The sequence below is a fragment of the Embiotoca jacksoni genome, unplaced genomic scaffold (genome assembly GCF_022577435.1).
Source record: "Embiotoca jacksoni isolate LCO1_2020_lvr unplaced genomic scaffold, fEmbJac1.0.p SCAF_51, whole genome shotgun sequence".
Classification (NCBI taxonomy): Eukaryota; Metazoa; Chordata; class Actinopteri; family Embiotocidae; genus Embiotoca; species Embiotoca jacksoni.
This window is the reverse complement of record NW_027185405.1, coordinates 1914417-1934610: the sequence shown is the minus strand read 5'-3', so window position 1 is coordinate 1934610 and position 20194 is coordinate 1914417. Positions and strand designations below refer to the sequence as shown.

At 46.9% G+C, this 20194-nt stretch overlaps 1 protein-coding gene across 1 annotated transcript in view; it reads left to right on the top strand.

Moving 5' to 3' along the window:
* Positions 1 to 2694: 2694 nt before the first annotated feature.
* The window catches only part of trpc5a (transient receptor potential cation channel, subfamily C, member 5a), a gene marked incomplete in the record, with an annotated part of 29714 nt that continues 12214 nt past the window's right edge, over positions 2695 to 20194 (top strand). Inside the window, 8 exon segments of the mRNA XM_069172117.1 lie at positions 2695 to 2716; positions 4980 to 5021; positions 5522 to 5624; positions 6037 to 6287; positions 9629 to 9745; positions 9852 to 9914; positions 10231 to 10368; positions 10761 to 10967. Coding sequence (XP_069028218.1) covers positions 4989 to 5021; positions 5522 to 5624; positions 6037 to 6287; positions 9629 to 9745; positions 9852 to 9914; positions 10231 to 10368; positions 10761 to 10967 — 912 coding nt within the window.

The window sequence follows — 20194 nt, the reverse complement described above, 5'->3', positions numbered from 1 at the left end:
CTGTTAAACTTCAGTCGACTCTTAGCTACAGGACAAAAGCTTTAAGCCTCATCGTGATGGACATCAACCCTGATTCCTTCTTTGTTCCTCCCAGAAAAAAAAAAAAAAACCTCAATCACGTGATTGATTTTCCTGATTCCTCCTGAGATTTAAACCTCGGCCTCTCTGATGAGATTTCCGTCGTTTCCCCCTCGGAGGTCTTATTAATGGTTTGATTTTATTTGTTCTAACATTGGCTGCCACTAATCTGTAATCTCACTATCGATTCATCTGCTAACGGCTTCCTCGATAATTTGTTCAACCGGAGTCCTTAAAATATCAGAGCTCTGCACCTGTTCGATGATAAGAGGCTTTTTTTTGGTTTCGACATTAGTGCTGCAGTACAAGAGACGTTAAAATAACTGCAGCCGCAACTGAACAGACAAACTGACCTGAAGCTGTAAGAGCACCGGATCATACGTCCGACTTTAACTTGGAGCCTCGTTGTTCAACGAACAGCCTCCGCTTGTTCATGCAGAGCGTTCTGTCCACTTTCCGAGGACTCGTTCTGAACTCTGGGATGAACCGTGTAATAAAACTGGACTCCAGTATGAATGATTTTAAGGTTGATGTCGGTGCAGGACGTGTTTTTGTTTTTGTTTGGTCTCACTGACATCAATAAGGAGAGCCATTTGCCTTCCCGTCATCTCCTCGTTCACCAGATTTCGCACTCTGTTTGGCCTTCCCTTCCTTTTTACCCTGATGGTGTTATGTTTGTCCTGCAGCCGCACAGATTAGGCTTTTCTGTCCACGTATTTTAATTGTGTGGGCTTTTAATTTCTGGAGGCTTTTATTGAAAGGTTTTAATCTGCACATCATGTTGGATCTTGCTGACGGGACCAACGAGTCGGGATTTAAACTGCGCAGCGTCCGGAAATTTAACAACTTCATCCACTCCAAAAAATACATCCCGATATCTCTGAAAGGTCCATTTTTAATTTCCCTGAAAAGACAAATGAAGTATCTGATAGTGAAGCTCATCAGCTCATATCCAACACATACTCTCCATGTGTGATTTGAATTATGCGTCACTATGGTTCGGTTCAGATATGTTTGACCTCCGTCTCTCTTTTATGGAAACGCAGACGGGAGGAAAAAGGATGTGATGGAGGGAGGAGAGCAGGAGGAGAGCAGGAGGAGGGATGTGAGGAGAATGTAAGAAACCAAAAGATAAAAGGAAGTGAGAGGACGTAGAGCGACGGGAAAAAAGAGATTTGAGAGTGAATGACAAAGAGAAGAAACTGGGAAAACAGACGTTTTTTTTTTTCTTTACAAAGCAGAGAAAAGGACTCGGTAGCAGCAGAAAGTCTAAACGGGAGATCACATTAGACTGAAGTGAAGGAGAGAGTGATACAGAGGAGGATCATGGGACCAAAAGAGAGACGGAGGGGAGTTCGATTAAATCCAAGAGAGATGGACTGAGACAGCCGCGGGAGGAAGTCGGCAGTGAAGCAGCGTGAGTGATGGATGTGGAGGCAGAGAGGCTGAGATGAATATTAACGCAGGAACATTTGAGGGATGAAGAAAGAGTGGAGCAGAGGAAGAGGAGCAATAACAGCTTTGGACCAATGACACAACATTGAAGATAGTCTGGGGGCCCTTTTTATTTATTTATTTTACAAATACGTAGACCTGAAGAGGAAAACACATTCAAACAATGTCTCTGATGGAGGATTTTTTTTTCTCCTCTAGTTTTAACATCCTGAGCTGAGAAGTAGTGATTAAAAAAAAAAAGTTCAGTCTGTTCCTGAAGAAGCAACAACCTTCACGAGGAAGTATTCAGAGTGTCGTCTCTTCATCAACATCATTCGTGAATTCAACCGCGGACCTGAAACCGGAGCAAAGAAACATCTGAGTTTTGTGTTCAAACTTTTGGGGGAACGGGAAATCTTCAACACGCCGACTTCCAGCCAAGTGTTCCTGAGCCCATGTGGTGATTTCCACCACAGAATCATGGCTGTTTTTTAAAGCAGTGTCGCCCAGAGATAGAGGTGAAGAGTGATGGGAGTGTGTGTGTGTGTGTGTGTGTGTGTGTGTGAGTGTGTAGGAGACATGTGAAGGAGGAGAGAAACCTGAGCGATCATCCTGAGAGGAGGAAGAGGAGTGATGATGATGATGGAGAGAGAACCACCCACATGTAATAGAAAGCAGTAAAGCAGCTCGTCTCTCCAGTTCGTGGCTCAAAGACGACGGGACACGCTCGCTGCTTCGATGTTTTTATAACGTCTGCTCATAATGGGAAGTAGACGCCTCCCTCTTTAAGGTACATACATGACCCAGAATGCAATGGGGGAAACTGCTCATAAAGGCAACTAAAAATTCGTATCACGGTAGTAGGGTGAGCTTGGCAGTAGCCCTGAGCGGCGGACAAGTCATTCATTTACTCAGGGCCAAGTCCATCAAAGTCTTTAACAGCTGCTACAAGTATCATCAAAATCTCCCGTGTGATTTACCGCCAGACAGCGCCGACACCTTTTAGCCAGGAGATGCTTGTTTTCTCGCACCTGCAGGCGGCTGCGGAGGGCACGATCCCGCCTCGTCCCTCATGTTTAATGTAACTTTTATAAACGGCTCCTCTTTGCAGCAGTTTTAATGGACTGGACTTCTTCAACTGCAGCTCGGCAAACCGACTGATTTATTCCATGTGGATTCGGTGTCGTGTCGGCGCTTTGCACAGGTTTGGTTGAGGACAGGATCCTCTGCTCTGATTGGTGATTTTCTTCCGTTATAGCACCTGAGGAAGTGATTGATCAGAGATGTGTTTTGACTCATACCAGCTGAGGGACCGTTTACTGCGCTAATCAACTTCCTCACCTGCATTTGAGGTTGTTTTACTGAGTGGAGCCCGAACCAATCAGAACCAGCCTGACAGGAAGCGTCTGGGTTTGTGAGTGGACGAGTGGACCGATTGGTCCGAGAGAATCGTCACTCGTTGGCAACAGACCTTCTTCTGTTTTTGGAGAGAATGGAGCGCGTGTGTCTGTTGAAGTCGGAGATGACATCATGGTAGTTTCCACACAGCGTTGCTACGACAACGAGCTACACTGAGGAAGACACTATCCTCAGTGGGTAAAACCAAATGCGAGCGTGGAGTCGAGTCTCTCGGCTTCTCCGGGCTGCAGCTCTGGGAGGTCGTTAACGGAGGTTACGTTCACGATGAACGGCAGCCCGCCACGTTCGTGTTCGTTTTTTTTAGGGCAGCGACGATTAATTGGAGTGAAAACATAATACAGTTTTTTTTAATTCAAGATGTGAGCTGCCTCAAAACAAGCGCTCCTACTGTCTCCCTCGAAGTTGATAAATGTGTCCATCAGTTATCTCGGTGTTGTTAGCTAAAGTCACTCCTTCTTCTTAGTTTTCTGGAGGTCCATCTGAAAATAATCCCTCATTCATTAGAAAAGAAGATTCAAGAAGACCTGTTTTTGGGGGCGTGTCTGTTTGATTGACAGGCCTGTGGTGCAGTCAGGTTACAGCTATCGGTGGGCGGGACGTAGTATCGTCAGGTTTCCAATCAGATCGGTCAGATCCACCGCTGGCTCCTCCCCCAGCTCGTCCAAATATGGTCACTTCCTGCTCCAGTAAAGCAAGACGGCGACGGTAGAAATCCCGGAGAGAAAAGTCGTTTTGTTTTTTTAGAGGTTGTGTTTAAGACGGGAGACTGAAGCTGATAGTTTTCATGTTCAGGAAGGTGTGACGTTTCGTTATCAGCCACCGTCGGGCTTATCGCTGCGTTTCCTTCTGTGTCAATGAGGTCAATCCTGCAAGTCACTGCAGGTTGTTGTTCTACCTGTCAGAGCAGCAGCTGTTGACATGTGGCCATTAGCAAAGGAGTGTTGTTGTTGTTTAGTTGTTTTTTTTTGTCCCAAAGATGGAAACAAGAGACGTGAAAGTGGATCAGAAAATCATGAGATGCAGGGAGTCAAAGATGCAGCGAGATTTCTGAGGGAGGAAGATGAGAGGAGAGTTACAAATAGCTTCGTGCAAAGAGATGCAGGTGGAGAGAAGTAGATGGGGGGGTGGGGGGGGTCGGTGGGGGCAAGACATGTAGAAGTGGAGGAGAGAAACCGGAGGACGAGGAGGGAGGTGAGTTTTATCTGCAGTGCCGTAGCGCTGTTAAAGCCGTCAGCAGAAATTCACCCTCGCTATGCAGATTTTTAACTGCATTCCTGCTGCTGCAGAATTAATCCACATAATTTAATCCGCTCCGCATGGTGGAGTCATCGGACAGCAGGAGCTGCAGGAGCTGCAGGAGCTGCAGGAGCTGCAGGAGCTCGTCTCCGTCTGACCTTTATTCTCCTCCACAGTTCAACATGAGGCTGCCGTCATCGTCCACTCAGATACATTATTCAGTCAAAGAGGAGAATCTGCTGAAACAGAAGACGAGGACCGCCGAGGCTCCTCCTCCTCCTCCTCTTCCTCCTCCTCCTCATCCTCCTCGTTGGTTTTTTGGACGCTGAAATGAAAAAAAGTTGACACTCGAGGTCAGAGGTGAAAACCGAAGTGTCTCTGCTGTCACACTGCGACCTGTCGAGTCCACGTTTAAACACAGAATCAAAACAGTAAGAAAACATAAACGATAAGAAACTAAAAACAATGTTGAGACTGAACAAAACAAAAAACATGTCGTGATGATGTTGAGCAAAACATCTGTGTTGGGACGCAGCATATAATAATAATATAAAATAATCATAATAAAACCTAATCATATAATCTGTCCTCTTCTGTTCCTGAATGTCGTCCTGTGAATTAATGAACCACAAACAAATTAAAAACAGAAAACTGCAGCTCGTTACATGAAGGTGAGGCAGACGAGCTGCTGAGGTCACAGCAGGCCCTCCTTCCTCCTTCCTCCCTCCTTCCTCCTTACTTCCTCCCTCCTCCCTCCTTCCTCCTCCTCCGTCTCACCGCTGTAACTTCCTCTTCTCTTCCTCTTTTTCCAGACTGGCCAGATGAATCCGATGACACAGCTCTACTACAAGAAGGTGAGTTGTGTTTATTTACCGCAACTTCACGGTTCCTCGACCTTCATGTCCGACATGATGACGTCTGATTGTGACTCCTCAAACCAACACCCCCCCCGCCCCCCCTCCCCCCCCCCCCCCCCCCCCCCACACCAACTCCTCCTCTCGTCAGGCCTCGTTGGCCGCGGAGAGGATTTTCAATATTTACAATTAAACCAGCAGCCGGTTTATCAGCATTTTCGAGCCCAAAACAAACAGCGAGAATCAAATATTGGATGTGATGTCGGCTGGCTGCAGCTCTGAGGGGCGGTTTATAAAAACGGCGTCAGAGGAACAAAAATCAGATCAGATTCTGAGACTTTTAAATCTGCAGTACGATGAGTTCTGCTCTTCTCTGTCGACTCTGGTTTAGTTTCAACCACAGAGAAAACGGAGATCCCGAAGCGGATCAGAGTCGATCTGACAGCTTCCTTCGCTCTGTGTTGTTGTTGTTGTTGTTGTTGTTGTTGTTTGTGTTTTAGGCGACATACTCGCCGTACCGGGACCGCATCCCACTTCAGATCGTCCGCGCTGAGGTGGAGCTGTCCGCCGAGGAGCGAGCCTACCTCACCGCCGTGGAGAAAGGTACACACACACACACACACACACACACACACACACACACACACACACACACACACACACACACACACACACACACCCACCCCCCTGCTGGTGCAGTCACCTGTGAGACGACGCTGAGGTGACGCTGCCTGACAGCCGAGCAGCTGCTCAGTCCGACTGACTGCAGGTTTAATGTTCTGTCACGACGTCCTTCAACCAGAAACTGGAGCAAGTTTACATCCCAAATAATACACAAGGATTGTTATGATATTTACGTGATGTAATGTTTTATGTCTGATCTATAACTCTGGAATCTTTTGGTCAAAATACCAGAAATCATTTAGACATTTGACAACAAAGAAGAAACTTCAAAAATCCCTCCACCTCCTCCCTCCTCCTCCTTCCCCCCCCCTCCTCCCCCCTTCTCCTCCAGGCGACTATGCAGGGGTCAAACACGCGCTGCGCGAGGCCGAGGTCTACTACAACATGGATGTGAACTGTCTGGACCCGCTGGGCCGCAGCGCGCTGCTCATCGCCATCGAGAACGAGAACCTGGAGATCATGGAGCTGCTGCTGGACCACGGCATCCACACGGGCGACGCGCTGCTCTACGCCATCAGGAAGGAGGTGGTGGGCGCCGTGGAGCTGCTGCTGTCCCACCGCCGGCCCAGCGGGGAGAAGCAGGTGAGATGTGTGTGTGTGTGTGTGTGTGTGTGTGTGTGTGTGTGTGTGTGTGTGTGTGTGATAACATCACTGTAATGCTTCGTTCTGCTGAGGAGGAAAATTAAACCGCTCGTCTTCAAGACAAACTGTGAAATAGGATTTAGAGACAGACAGTATATTTGTCTGCCTGCTGCATGTCTGTATGTGTGTGTGTGTGTGTGTGACTGTGTGTGTGTGTGTGTGTGTGACTGTGTGTGTGTGTGTGTGTGTGTGTGTGTGTGTGCGTGTGTGTGTGTGTGTGTGCGTGTGAGCAAAAGAACATGTTGCACTGTTCAGTTAAAGTGTAGGTGTGAAGGGAGACTCAGGAAGTATGAAGAGTGAGAGATTCAAACTCAATAGGGTGCAGAGATGAAGAGAGGAGGGAGGGATGGGGGAGGTGGGTGGGGGTGTGATGAAGAGCGAGTGAGAGACATTGGAGGAAGAGGAGGGTGAAGAGGAAGAGGAAACAAGAACATTATTTTTTGTATTTTAAATGATTAAATAAAAAGATAAGATGAGAGAAAACAACCGAGTTGCATTAATTCCTGGACCGTCTGAGGCTGTGAGGTGCCGCGTCACCATGGTAACCAACCCTCGTTGGCTGAAGCAGAGGATTGTGGGAAGGTTTTTTTTGGTCGCTCTTCGGTAGGATGTGGAAGGAAACGAAGCTGTGTCCGTTTCTCTCGTTCTTCTGTTTCATGTCTTTCATTCATATTTCCTCTTCAGTTCATTTCTACAGATGAAACTCGCCGTTTAACTTCTCTCATCAAATGAACCCAATAAAATGTGTCCATCAGTTATCTCGGTGTTGTTAGCTAAAGTCACTCCTTCTTATTAGTTTTCTGGAGGTCCATCTGAAAATAATCCCTCATTCATTAGAAAAGAAGATTCAAGAAGACCTGTTTTTGGGGGCGTGTCTGTTTGATTGACAGGTCTGTGGTGCAGTCAGGTTACAGCTATCGGTGGGCGGGACGTAGTATCGTCAGGTTTCCAATCACATCAGTCAGATTCACCACTAGCTCCTCCCCCAGCTCATCCAAATATGGTCACTTCTGACTGGAGGGCTGATTTTCTGCAGCTCAACTAGACTCTCTTGAAGTTACGTATAAAAAACACAAAATCAAAAAGAAATTCAATTAACAGTAAAACCTCAGAAAGTTTGTGCTGAAAATCAAAATATGATTACATAAAACTGACTTTTAACTGTCTGTAAACACACATCCATAGATAACACACACACACACACACACACACATGATCTTTCCCTTCACACTTCAAAGAGAAGCGAGAGGCTGTCTGTATATCTCTGTCTCACTTCCTGTCTCCTTCCCTCTCTCCCCATCTGCTTTCCTTCACTCCACGTCTGCTCTTTCTCTCTCTTTCGTTTGGCCTCAGTGTCACTGTCTCTCTTCCCCCCCTCCCCCCTCCTCTTAAAAAACAACAACTCGGTGCCTCACATTTCCAACCTCCTCTCTGCGTTTCGTCGCCGACTCGTTCCTTTTATTTGTAAGCGAGCCGGTAAACGAAGGGTGAGGAGACAAAGGGAGCGAGGGAGGAGGATGAGGAGGGAGAGAGGAAGGTAATAAAAAGAGAGAGGGAGTAAGGGGGTGGAAGGAAGATCAACAGTTTTGACAGAGGGGAGATAAAAGGCATCGACTGTACCTGTGAAGATCAGCACACGTCGACAGGAAGCACACGAGGACATCCACAACATTCAACAACAAAACTGAGTTTGGCAAATCTTTGCGCAAATTCCTGAAAAAAAAAACTATCTGCGGAAAAATGGCATGAACAGAAAATATTACAGCACCAAAGTGCCCTTTTAAAATAAAACTGACTTTATAAACAAGTGTTTTATTTCCAACCTGCAAGTCTGGTTCTGATATTTTCTTTGATTTGAGCAGCGCCCGTTTCCTCTTTGACCTTAAACACTTGTTTTTGTTCTAACCTTTGGCCTCCAATTCAATCTGGCTGTAAACAAAATACAATAAGTCTTCTTCGGAGTCTAAAAAACTAAAATATGAGTTATGGTATAAACCCCCGGGTGTGGAGGTTTTGAATCCAGCTTAATGTGCGAGTGGATCTGAGACCAAACAGAACCGAACACCACGGTGAGGTTCTCTAATGTGGGTCAGTCCTCGTTAACTCGTCCTCGTCAGCAGCACTTTTACTGCATTAATTAAAATCACATTACATGCAGCATTCTCCTGAGTGCTTGTTTATATTTACCTGTGTGTGTGTGTGTGTGTGTGTGTGTGTGTGTGTGTGTGTGTGTGTGTGTGTGTGTGTGTGTGTGTGTGTGTGTGTGTGTGTGTGATGCTCAGCCCGTGGCAGCTGCTCTCACTCTCCTCATCATGGCGGGAACAAAACAAAAAAAGGGGGCGAAACGTCCAGAGAGAAGGAGAGATCAGATGAAGGGTTTTTTTCTGGCAGGAGAGAGGAAGAGGAGGGAGGAAGAGGAGAGAGGAAGAGGAGGGAGGAAGAGGAGAGAAGAAGAGATGAAGAGGGGAAGCAGATGGAGGATGGCGGGGAGGGTTAGAAGAGGAAGATGAGCAGCAGAGAAGATGTGGGAGACGGTGAGGAGGAAGAGCAGGTGAGGAAGAGGAGGTGAAGTGAGGCAGCGGAGAGGACGAAGAGGGAGGACGAGATGAGAAGCACTCTGCTTCGTTCTCCCTGTGAGAGATGAAAGAATCTACACGTGTTCCCTGCACTCCTCCTCCTCCTCCTCCTCCTCTCCCTCCTCTTCTTCCTCCTGTCTGCTCCTCTTCTTCAGATGTCTTGGACTGTGTGTGTGTGTGTGTGTGTGTGTGTGTGTGTATTACAGGATAATGCTTTGCGACATTTTTAACCTGGACTTCATCTTTCTGTCATTTTCAAGTGTTTGTTCTCCGATGATTCAAACAGCCGACTGACTTTTCATTTTAACATCACCTCCTCCGCTCCTGCTGTAATCACTCATAAATCCATAGTGTCCTTTAATGACATTATTTATGTCTCTCATCCTCCCGTGTTGTTTTTTGGGGCTCAGAGTGACATCGCTGAGCTTTTGGTCGACGACGCGGCTTTAAATAAAAGCACCTCTGCTGCGTCGTCGAGCGGGAAACTTTCCGTTATCGAGCGGTTAGTCGGAAAGACTTTGACGTGATGAATCATCTGCTTTGAGAGCTGAATCTTTGTTTTGACCGCGCGGTTCAAAGCTTCCTCTGAGTTTGTTGTTTGTTCCCGTTCGGCTGCCAGTTAGTAAGACAAACATCCGTCTGCCGGATTATGCAACGGCAGACGTCGGTCCCGTTTTCACAGCTTTCCCATCCGCTGTCCTCCAGGTTCCTTCGCTCATGATGGACAGTCAGTTCTCCGAGTTCACCCCCGACATCACACCCATCATGCTCGCCGCTCACACCAACAACTACGAGATCATCAAGCTGCTCGTCCAGCGGAAGGTGGTGACGCTTTACGACACGTCAAAACATGAATAGAAGCCGTCTTTTTATTGTGAGCAGATAAACGTTGAGCTTGGTTTCACTGAGCGAATGTTGCTCTGTGCAGGTCACCATCCCCAGACCTCACCAGATCCGATGCGACTGTGTTGAGTGTGTGTCCAGTTCAGAGGTGAGTCCTGACTCCTGTGACAGGCACAAATATTTGAATGTATTTCAGTAACTCAACAATGTTTTACACCAAACATGTTTTTCTTCGACTTACAATTTATTTTGCTTTTTTCCCAAATTGTATCGTAAGAAAAATCTCTTAAAACTTGGTTATTGAGAGAAGCTGCTACAAACTTGACCAAAGCTCTCTAGAACACACTTACACACATTTAATCACATTTAATCAGATGAACTCACCTGAGCAGAGAGAACGCGACAGATCCACAAAGACGAGCAGGTGTCCGATGGTAAAGTACATCTCCTTCAACTCTCTGCAGGTCGACAGCCTTCGACATTCACGCTCTCGCCTCAACATCTACAAGGCTCTGGCCTCGCCCTCTCTCATCGCGCTGTCCAGCGAGGATCCCATCCTCACCGCCTTCCGACTGGGCTGGGAACTCAAGGAGCTCAGCAAGGTACGGAGGTGGAGCCCCTTCATTAGTCACGAGCACCCCGATCCGTCCTTCGGCACAGAAACGCAGCTTTTTGTGGTGATTTCTGCCAGATGTTACGCAGCTCGCTGTTCAATTAAATGAGACGCCAGCTTAAAAGTGTTTGCGATAGAAAATCCGGATCCACCAGAGCAGCTTCGGTCCTCCGGAGATTCTCGCAGCACCCGAAGGTACGTCTGCTGGAGGGATGCCACGTCCTCAACTTCATGAGCTTCAAATCATTTCTGTGTTCCCCTCTTTTCTCTCCACAGTTCAGCCCGCAGAAGCATTTATATCAAACGCTGCTTATTAGTTTCAGGTTGCCATTGCAGCACGATAAGACGATGTTCAAAGTTACGGTTATGGTTTACCGCCAGGTGGAGAACGAGTTTCGCCAGGAGTACGAGGAACTGTCTCAGCAGTGCAAACGTTTCGCCAAGGACCTCCTGGATCAGGCCCGGAGCTCCAGGGAGCTGGAGACCATCCTGAACCACAGAGACAACGACCAGAGCGAGGAGCTGGACCCCAGACAGTGCCACGACCTCGCCAAGCTCAAGCTCGCCATCAAGTACCACCAGAAGGAGGTAGGGACTCGACCCGGGGGGGAGGGGGGAGGGGGAGCTTTGGGAGCTTGTTTTGTTGCGATGTCGGTGTCCGACCGCGAGGTTGAAACTGATCACGTATGTGAACCTTCAGCGGCAAGTTCGATGAGCAAATGGCGGCTTTAACGTGTTTACAGCCGCGGCTTCGCAGAATTCCTTCGACTCTACTGCAAAAAAAGGAAGAAGCTCTGCTGAATGTGTTACAGCACAAAGAGAGTCTTTCCGAACAAAACGTAGAGATAATGAGTTGGAACGAGTGCAAAACCAGCAAACACACGAAGGAGAGATTTAATGGGACAGAAAGAGAGAAATGGAGAGCTGGAAGGATCCAGGGCATGAGCGAGGAAGAGATGGAGATTTGACTGAATGGAGCTCGAGAACAAAACAGAGTTAGAAAAGAAAAAAAGCCCCGAGGCGATCTCCGTCTTCCTCTGTCTTCCTCCGTCTTCCTCCGTCTTCCTCCGTCTTCCTCCGTCCGGCAGCATGTCGCCTCCCTGCTGTTTCCAGCTCTCTGCTGCGGAGGGATGAGAGCGGGAGCAAAAGGCCAGAGACCGGGGGGGGGGACTTGGGGGGAGACAAGGGAGGAGACAAGGGAGCAGGAAGATTGGTGAAGATCTGACGTGGGTAAAGGAGTCTGCTTCTTTTCAAAAACACATCATCCCCAGTGCAAAGTTTCACAAAGACTCTTTTTTATTTTATTTTTTAAATCTCAAACAAGCAAAAATGATGAAACAACATAAATTATCAGTAAAAACACATCAAGTTGAAGTTTATTACTAATTATCAGGTTCATCTCAAGACTGCAGCTTTCTGTGGGCTGGATGTTTAAAAGCAGGTAGAAGTGCTTTTCCAGGCCGGAGGAGGGACGTGGTGTTATGGCCGGAGCGGAGCACATCGGTGAGGGACGGGGGGACGGGGGGACGGAGGGACAGATGGAGGGTCGTCCCTCCTGAGTGGCTGTTTGGTGAAGGAGAAGGAGGTTGAAGGAGGGATGTGTGTGAGGAAGAGGAAGAGGAGGATGAAAACTGCTTACTTGCCCTTGTGTAGTCGTGGCAGAGGAGATGCTTTAATACATAAAGCACAGACATGTCTGAAGAAATTAGCATATAAATAGAGAACTTTTTTTTTAAATAGATCGTTCATCGTGCAGCTAAAACATCAACTTCTTATTGACCAGCACTCTTTTTTTTATTTGTTATTTAAACGGGCATTTTCAAAGTCACTCGAAGACAATTGATCTTTCAGCTGTTGTTTTTTTTCCCTTTTTTTTTTTTTAAGCAACTTTTATGCAACTTTAATATCCAGTCAGTTTGTGGAGAGTCTGTCATCTCTAACATGTCCAGGGTATAGTGAACATTATGTCGAATAAAAACATCATGAACACGTTCTGATGGCGTTCATGTGGACTGAACAACCGGGCGCAATTAAACATGCGAAACAAAACAAAAATTGCTCGTCAAAATAATTGTCTCATTATGATCCCAGCGTTCGGTCATGAGTTCAGTTCTCCACCTGTGACGGCCGCGCTCATTAAACCTCCGTCCTCTTCCGCCGGGCGTCTCGCGGTGATTCGGAGCAGCTGACGAGCAGTCGTCTCCCGCCGTCTGCCGTCGACTGCACCTCGCTGGGAGGTGTAATTGGCTGCAGCTCGAGCAGAGAGACGTCCTTTGAACGAGACTCGTATACGGGAGGAACAGAAAGTCGTATTTTTAAAAACATCTCGTGGTAGACGGCGGGAGAGACTCAGAGCTGAGAACAAAAACAAAAGAAAAAAGACCAAAAAAAAGACGTGTGCTCGAATTCAGATTCCGAAAGAGGGGGAGGACGAAACGAGGAGCGCGATGGGAAGATGTGAGGAGTGAGAGAGAAACTTTGAAGGCTGGAGGGGGGAGGGAGGGGGGAGAGAGGAGGGAGGAGGAGGGAGGAGGGAAGAGGGAAGAGGGAGGAGGGAGCTGTCAGAGACTCATAAGAAACTCTGAAATGTGTGAGAAGCAAGAGGTGGTGGAGAGGACAGGGAGGACGAGGAGGTGAAGAGGAGATGGAGAGGACAGGGAGGACGAGGAGGTGAAGAGGAGATGGAGAGGACAGGGAGGACGAGGAGGTGAAGAGGAGATGGAGAGGACAGGGAGGACGAGCCGACGAGAGAAAGTGACAAAAAAGAGCTGTTAGAAGAAATATGTCTGTCACCAAATATCTGCTGATCAGACGAGTCGTCGTTCAGAAAACAGACGACGTCTTCTTCATGTTGTAAATATTATACAAATATTGTCTCTTTGTTATTACAGCATAGTCATTTTTTTATGTCTGCATATTGTCTGGAGTTTCACCATCAATAAACATGTTAGCAGCACAGAAATGGGACATACAGTAAAACATAATCCACCGTTAAGTATTTAAATACCAATAATTAGTCAAATACATGAATCAAAAATATAATTTCAATTAAAAAGCTGTCAGCATTTACTGTTTCAGAAACAATTCAGTCAACGGGCAGAAAGAAATAGAGTTTAATAACCAAAACTATGTCCAAGTTTTCTTTGACTGTTTAAAACGTGCGTCTCCAAAGCTCCTCATGTTTAGTAACATTTCTTCACATAGCTGAGCTCCACCCCGAACCGGCTGAATCAGCTTTCTTTTACATGAACAAACACACGTTTTGTATCCAAACACCTTAAATTCAACAACTTGTATTGAAATCTTCCAGTTGCACATCGAGCAGCTTCTGTCAACTCGCTCAAATCACTTGTAAATCTTGGCGGCATTAAAAGCTTCTCGGCTGCAGATGCTCTCGATCAAAGAAGCTCAAACGTGGATCTGGATTTATCAGCAACACGAGCCAACGAAGAGCCATCGAACCGACAGACGGATGCAGGCGGGAGAAGTGAAAGATGAGACGGAGACGGAGGACACATCACCGTGATAAAAAAAGACGAGAGCGAGAAGAGACAGCTTGTCAGCGGGAGTCAGACGTGTCTCTGAGTTTGTGAGACGGGAGAGGACAGGAGGTGTGAGACTAGATGGAGTTCAGCAGGGAGACGGACGTCAACAGAAATCCCACTTTTTTTTTTCAATTACGTGTCCGAGAGAGACGAGGGAGACGAAGGAGACGAGAGAGACGAAGGAGAAGTGGAGCGACGTTGAAGGGAAACATGTCATAGGTAAAGAGGACGGAGACGGAGACGGACGAGAACCACTCTGGTTTCACTTTCACAACTTCGATATGAAGATGTGAAAAGAGGAAAACGTAGGGAGGAGTTAATAAACCGAGGACGGACGGACGGAGGATTGTTTAAACACACTTCCTGAAACTATTTTGTTCTCTTTCAGAATCTCATTCTATCGTTTTTGGAAGAAAGAAAACCTCAAAGTGTCTCATTTCAACTTTCATTTTTAAACAAGATGATTTGAAATTAGGTCCAAATGAAAGTTTCTATTTACTAATATGTGTTTTGTACGTCCTCGTTTCATTGTACATATTGTTGTAAAATATTTAATGTATATCAAAGGCAGTTTTTAGATATAGAGACGATTCCTTCAGATTGGAGATGAAACCAGAGGTTAGAAAAAGGCTGCAGGCCAGAACACCTCCCCCTCCGGGCGCCATGGCAACGACAGATGTTGACAAACAAACAGATGCCACGTTAGCCTCTCCAGACGCTTCCTCTTCTGTGTGCGTGCATTTCTGCATTTTCTTTTCGTGCGAGACAACACGCGGACGTTTGTTCGGTCTCAGGAGACGGCTGCCGAACGCCGTCAGCACACTTACATAAGCCCTCCACGTACCCCCCCCCCCCACCCCCCTCCGTCCTGTCACTTCCTCTTCCTCTGCACTTCTTCTTCTTCATCCCTCCACCTCCTCTTCCTCTTCCTCTTCCATCCCCCTCTGACTCCTTCGTTATGTTTCCACTCTTTTCATTCCTTTGTTTTGTGTCTCCTCTCGGTCGGTTTGTTGCTCCGACTGACCTCCTTTTTATTTCAGCGCCGTGCTTTTGTTGGCGTGTTGTGTTTAGTGTGTTGGCGTGTGTTGGCGTGTTGGCGTGTTGGCGTGTGTTGGTGTGTGTTGGCGTGTGCGTTCTGCGTGATGGAGGTCGAGGTGTCGCTAAGTGCTGCAGCAGCGTCCCACCGACGGCTTTTTACACTCGAATGAAACACTGTGTGATGTGAAACGGAGACCTCCAGCAAAAGAGACGGTCTCTGCATGCATATGTCCTCATGGTCACGTGTGTCCTCATGCACCACAGGCCTGTCAATCAAACAGACACGCCCCCAAAATCAGGTCTTCTTGAATCTTCTTTTCTAATGAATGAGGGATTATTTTCAGATGGACCTCCAGAAAACTAATAAGAAGGAGTGACTTTAGCTAACAACACCGAGATAACTGATGGACACATTTTATTCACTTTGGATTTGATGAGAGAAGTTGAATGGGAGTCTATGGAGCCGGAGGCTTTTTGGAGCCGACCTCTAGTGGCACTCGCTGGTATTGCAGCTGAAGACACTTCTGGATCAGAACCATTTTTCAGACCTGGAAGCTACGAACACTTTTATATTCAGTCTGTGGTTCAGACATCACCGATCCTGTCTGCATGGGTTGCCTTGGTAACGCCGTAGCTAGATTATTGTCCTCCATAGAGCCAAAAGGCTCCACTCTCTGATGTCAGCAGGTGAAATCTGACCGTACACTTCGTAAATCACAGCTTCGTTAACCGTTCAACTTCTTAAAGACGATCAGTGTTATGGAGGACTGATGGTCTCTGTGTGTCTTCCAGATGGGCCGAACTGTGTGTGTGTGTGTGTGTGTGTGTGTGTGTGTGTGTGTGTGTGTGTGTGAACAGGCTCGTCCTCGTCAGCATTCTCCAATTTGATCAATGCAAATTACATCTTCAATATACTCTCTGTCTCTGACGGGTCGATAGACACACACACACACACACACACACACACACACACACACACACACTCTCCTCTCTCCTCCCTCCTCTCTCCTCTCCTCTTTCCTCTCCTCCCTCGTCTCTCCTCCCTCCTCTCTCCTCTTTCCTCTCCTCCCTTGTCTCTCCTCTCTCCTCTTTCCTCTCCTCCCTCCTCCCTCCTCTCTCATCTCCTCTTTCCTCTCCTCCCTCGTCTCTCCTCTCTCCTCCCTCCTCTCTCCTCTTTCCTCTCCTCCCTCCTCCCTCGTCTCTCCTCTCTCCTCTTTCCTCTCCTCCCTCCTCCCTCGTCTCTCCTCTTTCCTCTCCTCCCTCCTCCCTCGTCTCTCCTCTCTCCTCCCTCCTCTCTCCTCCCTCCACCGTGGCTTTTTAACCTCGTGTCATCCTCCTCTCATCTATCTCGTCTCCTCACTCAAGTTGCTTCCCTCGTTTCCTCTTCTTGTATTTCGTCTCCTCTATTTTCCTAATTTCCTTTGTAATGTCTCCTTCTCTCATGTCCTCTCCTCTCTTCTTGTTTCCTCGTCTCCTCTCCTCTCTCCTCTTCTCCTGTCTTGTTGCCTCTACTCTTCTTCATCTTGTCTCCTCTTCCATTCTTGTTTTCCTGTTTCTCTGTTTTCTATCCGTCTTCACGTTTTTCTTCTTCTCTCCTTTCCTCCTCTGTTGATTCCTCTCCTTTTGTTTTTGTTTGGCCTCTCCTTCCTCTTCAATCTTCTCTCCTCATTTCCTTCCTCTCCTCGCCACCTTTTCATATTCCCTCGTCTTTCCTGTCTCCTCTCCTCTCATGTCTCCTTCCCTGTCCTTTCCCTGTAGATGTGGTCATACATAGAGATATGGGGGAGGAGGAGGAGGAGGAGGAGGAGAAAGTTGAGTTTTGAAGTGAAGTCACGTAGCAGCGAAGTAACTTTGGGTTTTGACTCAGTGGGTTCAGTTTAATGGGTAAACAGACACACACACACACACACACACACACACACACACACACACTGATGACCTGGGTTACCCAGCATGCTGAGGGCCCTTTTAAACGCCAAATAAATTCTGTGATTGGCTGTTTGACACAGGAAGTAACGAACTATATCCAGCTGGCAGGCAGAGGGGTTGAAGGAACGCGGCGGATACCTTTCACGACACCTCTGCAGTGCATTCTGGGTAGCTGCTGATGAATAAGAGAAAAGAAGAGAAGCAGAACAGAGGAGGGTTGAATACAGAGAGGAAATAAAAGCTTTTTCTTCTGGTGAGGAGATAGTAAAATAAATCCAACGTTTCTGTACTCGGTTGAAGTTTGTGTTTTTTGTTGTTGGAGTATATTTGTCTCTTCTTGCTGAACCAGTTCGCCCGTGTTCATTATGTGTTGTGTGACGGACGTATGTCGTGTATCGTAGGAAAAAAAACGACTTCGTATTTTCACATCGGCTTGTTTGGAGTTTTCCACCACATTTCTTTCAGGAAATGTACTTTACTACCAGATGTTAGTGCTGCTCGTCACCACGATGTTGCTCTTCGTGCTTTATTATTGTTTTGTGTGGGTCTACTTCATTCACAGAAAATATCTCCTTCTCTTTGAAGAAGAAATTAGAAAAGTATGATCGCGTTTGTTTAAAGGTCTCATCTCTGTTAGATGCTGTGTTTCTATGTTTAAAAAAAAGAGTCCTGAAACAGAGAAGAACTGTTTAGAGCAACGCTGTATTATTCATGTTGAGATGATGCGCTGAGCCTTCAACGCCGCCATCCACTTCAGACACCTTCAATAATTAAGGCCGCCATTTAAGTGGGAATTCAGTCTGCACGGATCATTGGCCTTTATTAGCGCCGAGGCAAGAGAGCAGCGACAAGATAAACACATGCATGCTTACACGCATCGCTACACACACACACACACACACACACACGCACACACACACGCACACACACACACGCACACACGCACACACACACACGCACACACGCACACACACACACGCACGCACGCACGCGCTGCAGTAAAACCGCCCCGAGGTCTAATGGTGTCCTGATCAGCTGTTTCTAAACCTGAGGAAAATCCCTCAAGACGGAGGAGGAGGGGAAAGAAAAAAAAAAGAGGGTCAAAAGTCAGAGGTCACAATGCACGTGATTACGGTGAAATAATGAAGGACACGATGGAGAAATCAAATGGAACCAATCCTGGACCAGTTCTAATCTGATCCTGGACCAGTTCTAATCTGATCCTGGACCAGTTCTAATCTGATCCTAACCCATCCCGGCCTGATACTAGCGTTTCCCTGGCTCAGTCCTGGACCGATACTAGAATCACCCTGACCCAATCCTGGCTTGTTCCTACTCCTGATCCAAGTCCGGTCCGGCCCCTTTACTCTCCAAATCCGGTCCCGGTCCCGGCCCAGTTTTAGCCCGATCTCTATTTGATTCTGACCCGACATCCTCACCCATCCTGGTTCGATTCCAGTCAGATTGTAACCAACCCGTCGGCCCGATTCCAGTCCGATCAGAACTCCGTCCCGTTACACGACTAACCTGACCACTACTGGATCCTGGCCCGATATTACTGTAAACCGACCCGGGCTCCTTCCTCCTCTCATCTCGGCCCTCCAACATTCAGATTCTAACCAGTTCTATTCATCAACAATGAAGAACCAGAAGAATCCAAATTACGATTCTTTTTTTGTGAAAGTTGAACAAATTTGCAGTTCGTGGTGTTAATTGATCAACTCCTGGTTGATCGAGTTTGGAGCTGCGTGGGGAGAGGAAGGAGAGGGAGGCAGAAAACAGGGGAAGAGAGAGTCAAAGAGAATAAAAGAAGAAAGATAAAGAGAAGTGGAGAAACGAGGGAGACGATACGGAGAGATGAAGAGATGGACGGAACCAGAGCACAGTTTTATGGAATAACAAAGCATAAATCAATGTTTCCTCGCCGTGCTGCTTGGCACCGCCGAGTGTTACTCCCGTGTGTGTGTGTGTGTGTGTGTGTGTGTGTGTGTGTGTATGTGTGTGTGTGTGTGTGTGTGTGTGTGTGTGTGTGTGTGTGTGTGTGTGTGTGTTAATCCATCCGACACTGCTGACAGAGAGAGAGAGAGAGAAAGCTTGGAGGCTTTCCAAAGCAGCCCAAATTATTCACTTTCCTCTTTTGCTGCTGCAGAGAAACAAGAGAACAGCAGGAGGACGAGAGGACGACGGAGCGGCTGCGTTTCCGTCCGTTTAATGTTCCTAAAGATACGACATCATCTGGTGAAACATCCGCAGTCAGCGTGTGACTGTTTGCGACGCAGGTGAACAGTGATGGAAACCGACTCCATTATCGGACCGGTCTGACTGGAAGATGACCCGCCACTTTTTAAAAATCTGAATTTCCAGTAAACAAGTATTTTTAATTCGTAAACCTCGGTTACGTCCACATGAGCACATTTAAATAAACGACATATTAACTTGTGCTGCAGTGTTCACGATGCTGCCGGCACTCAACGTCAATTGGTCTGATTTTTACATTATGACAAAAACAAAAGATTCAGTATTATTTTTCATATGTTGCCCCGCCTTGGAAAGAGATGGTGTGTACAAATCTTTTACAATATTTAATATATTTTTATTGGTAAGACTAAAAAAAACAAAACGTTTTTGACCCCACTGAGCCTTTAGCAGGCAAGTTGACAATAACCCAAATAGACTAGCAAATTAGTTGCAATAAGACTTATTTTTGTACTTATTAATTTTGTTTTGATTTGTTTTCTAATTGATTTAATGAATCTTTAATCAATACATGTAAGTGAATGTAGCCTGAAAGCACAAAATGACCTAAAACAACTCAAACCTTCGTACAGTCGAGTGTTGTGCATCATTTTCAGTAGAGGAGATAAAACGATGCTTTTAAATCACACGTTTGTTCGGCCTCCGCTCCGGTGTGAAGGTTAGACGTGTAGTAACATCTTCTTTGTTTTGTACTCGTCTTTACTTAAAGATGCATCAAACACGAGCAGCGTTGAAGAACAATAAAGAACGAGCTGCGACGCGGAAATTCGTTTTTCTTCCTGATTTTGTTTCTGAGATTCGGGACGCGTCTTCAGCCGACAGCCGAGCAGACAGACGCTCAGCTCAAACACTCGGTGACATCTTTAGTGTTTTTACAAGGTTTGGCTTGATGGAAGGAAACAGGAAGCAGACGATACAAAAGAGAGCGAGCAGGATGAAAGCAGGACAGAGAGGTGGAGGGGTGGATGACGTGTGCAGGAGGAGGAGAGGAAGGAGAGAAGGAAACAAGGAGGAAGGACAGAAGGAAACAAGGAGGAAGGACAGAAG